General features: G+C 35.3%; 1 protein-coding gene across 1 annotated transcript; it reads right to left on the bottom strand.

The window, feature by feature from the left end:
- Positions 1-308: 308 nt before the first annotated feature.
- Positions 309-1,767, bottom strand: LOC117243508. Its single transcript, XM_033511066.1, has 5 exons — positions 1,675-1,767; positions 1,427-1,574; positions 1,206-1,358; positions 947-988; positions 309-851 (listed from the first exon to the last, which is right to left on the bottom strand). Exons 1-5 carry the CDS (start codon positions 1,765-1,767, stop codon positions 403-405), a joined length of 885 nt encoding a protein of 294 aa, XP_033366957.1. The 3' UTR covers positions 309-402.
- Positions 1,768-3,021: the final 1,254 nt, after the last annotated feature.

Raw genomic sequence — 3,021 nt, 5'->3', positions numbered from 1 at the left:
ATCGTTACATGACAGCGGATGATTTTTCATCAATTTTCTCACTCGATGAAGTTCATCCTTTCATGGTCGAGCATTCTGTGCGTGATTATATTACTTTCGACAGATGTCGTTGTGTCAGCGTTTTCTATGTATTTTCTTGAAATTTTTAACAATTTTTCCAGATAAATGTGAAGTATTTTTACTTTCTCTTTCAACGATAGACGTTTCTTGATCAATTTTTATTATCCGGTTATCTTTCTTTACTTGTTAATTTCTGGAAAATTTGTTCTTAACTTTGACAAAAACGAACAATCGTGTTTTTTCCCTTTTAAATTAAGTTCTCCTTTATTGTTCTATATTCTTATCTAATGCATTTACTTCTCTGTTTGATCGATCGATGGTCAATATGCTACTACGCTTCTTCTACTCTTCTTCGAATTGTCTTCTTTCCTCGTCGACAGCTACTTTTTCCATAACATTCATCGGACCTTGAGAAGTCTCTTCTTTCGCGCTAGTTAACGACTTTTTCTCAGCTTTTTCGACCGAATGACTCTGCTTTTTTGTGCTAGCTGATTTTTCTTCCAGTTTCGTTGATATCTGAGACCCTTCCGAGTGTTTCCTCTCGCTGGTATCTGTTTTTGCATTCCCTTTCGACGATACCGGAGAATCAGCAGAGTGAATAACGTGTTTTTCGCCGACAATTTCTTTTGCGTCACCTTCTGTTGATTTCCGATAACCATTGCTGTAACCTTCTTTCACCTCGTTCATATCGATTCCTTCAATTCCTGTCGATAGTCGAGAATCGTCTTTATCACTTGATTCATGCTCTTTCAACTGAGCAGAATCAGTTTTCTCGAAGCCCAGACTGGCTCCTTTAAAAAGTAATATGTAGTTGTTTCTTTATTTATCTGCTCCTTTAAAAGTAAACTTTTTCAATGTAACGTTGGGCGTAGGCGTTCTACATTACCTGATGTCTTTTCTTCACGCACGAGGAAAGGCAACTTTATCACTGAAAAATATAAATTGCATTTTCAATAATTTTACCGTTGTACTGTTCCCGTATTTTTGTCGAATTTGCTTTTTTCCGCCGCATTTGATCGCGAATTAATTGTTTGTTCGCGTTACAGATGCGTTTTATTTGTTTTCAAATATCGAAGTTTACGTGTACTTTGCAAAGAAATACTTTGCGCATAAATGTTTGTGTTTTTATACACGAATCGAATCACCTTTCTTAATATTGCTTTTGATCGTTTCAATCACTTCTTTGGCTGCTCCAATCACTTGTTTGGCTGTTCCAATCGCGTTTAAAATCGTCGAAATGATGAAATTGTCCTTACCAAGCAAGAACGCTATCGGTGACGTAGGAATTCCATATTTCTCTGCGTAATTAAACAACACAAATATTATCAATTTTTCTAAAATCTCGTTTGATCTGTTACCACATTACCGATACTCTGCTGCGCTATATTAAATGCCCCCGGTTCCCCTAACTTTCCATTTTCAAACAGTTTCAATGGTGTAAATTTATCTTTCAATGATATTAAATTTTCAATTAATACATTCAGCTTCTCTTGCTTCTCTGCTCTTTCTTCTTCCTGGATGGATAAAAATTTATCTAATTCGTAAAATTAACATAAGTATAATTTATATAGAATTTAGTAAAACACTATAAAATATTTTAACTGTATTACATACCGAATTGTTGTCGACTTTTTCCGAGTGCAGAAGACCTGGATGGGCCACTACCCACGACGCAAAAGACACCAATAGTATCGTTGACACCTTCATGTTACACCAGGTCTCGGCTACTGATGGTTACGAACCAGTTAGCCGATTATATACTCCGTTTCACAGTTGCAAAAACACCTTACTACACAGAATATAATAGCAAGGGTGTAAATTATGGCTTCCTGAAACTTGCATCTCTGGCAAGATAACAGTGTTTAATGTGCTTATCGTATTCATTGGCGCAGATCGATTTCCAACACATCGAATCCGAGGACATGTTGGCTTTAGGTAATTGGGCATGAAATATAATATTTTTTACAGACGTTTATGCATTTGTGCCATGATTAATTGGAATGGATTGTAAAAATGGAAGGATTCTGTTGTTATATTTATTTTTAAATGTGCGATAAAGATTATTTTAAATATTCGCCGATGATCAAAATCGTATTATGTATCCTATATTAAAAAGAATTCTTTTACGTTCAACCCAATTTATCGTGTATTTTATATAACATATTTCATATTACAATTGTTCCAATTGTATCCCTGCAAAATCCCGATTAAACTTTATAAACAATATAACGAATATTTCAATTTGCTTCAAATTGATAAATAATATGTTTTCATTGCGTTATACATGAAACTATACGTATTTATTTTAGAATCGAGATTATTATATTATACCATATGATTTCCATATGATTTCATCTTTCGTAAAGCTTGTCAGTATTCTTTCATGTTTTTTATGTTCCGTTAATCGAATGATGTAACGTCTATTATACAATTTTGAAATATTTGCGAATTATGTTTGCAGAAAGATATCGTACGTATGCTGTGGGTGTTATATAAATATTTAATATACATTTTGAACAAGTTCGTTGATGCAAAGCTTTTTGAATATTCGTGAAATCAAATGATAACGTTAAAATTAAAAACGTACAGAGCGTGGCAGAGTTGCCTTTCATTGCTGGCGAATTTCGTCCTCTGCCGGAATAAATAGTTCGGAAGGGGTGGTTGTTCTCCAAAATACACAGACTACCAGCCAAAGCTCATCTCCAGCATGATGTCGCCCATGTCTTAGAATATTAGCTATTTTCCGCTCGGCTGCACTGGATGAAGCGGCATTCTTTCTTTCTTTTTTCAGTCTTTCTGTTCTTTTCCTGTCTCGTCGTTTCTTCACTCTTGGAAAGTGAGTGTACCTAGTGTATACGAGGAACGCCAGGCGGATAGAAAAGAAGCTTGTTTCGTTATGTGCGACGATCAAGGAACTTTGTTCGTTCCTGGTCGTCGTCGTACCCATCATGCACGAAGGTG

This window comes from Bombus vosnesenskii, unplaced genomic scaffold (assembly GCF_011952255.1).
Source record: "Bombus vosnesenskii isolate JDL3184/JDL3185 unplaced genomic scaffold, Bvos_JDL3184-5_v1.1 scf7180000013262, whole genome shotgun sequence".
Taxonomy (NCBI): Eukaryota; Metazoa; Arthropoda; class Insecta; order Hymenoptera; family Apidae; genus Bombus; species Bombus vosnesenskii.
The sequence above is the reverse complement of the archived record's forward strand: the minus strand, read 5'-3'. Positions and strand labels throughout refer to the sequence as shown.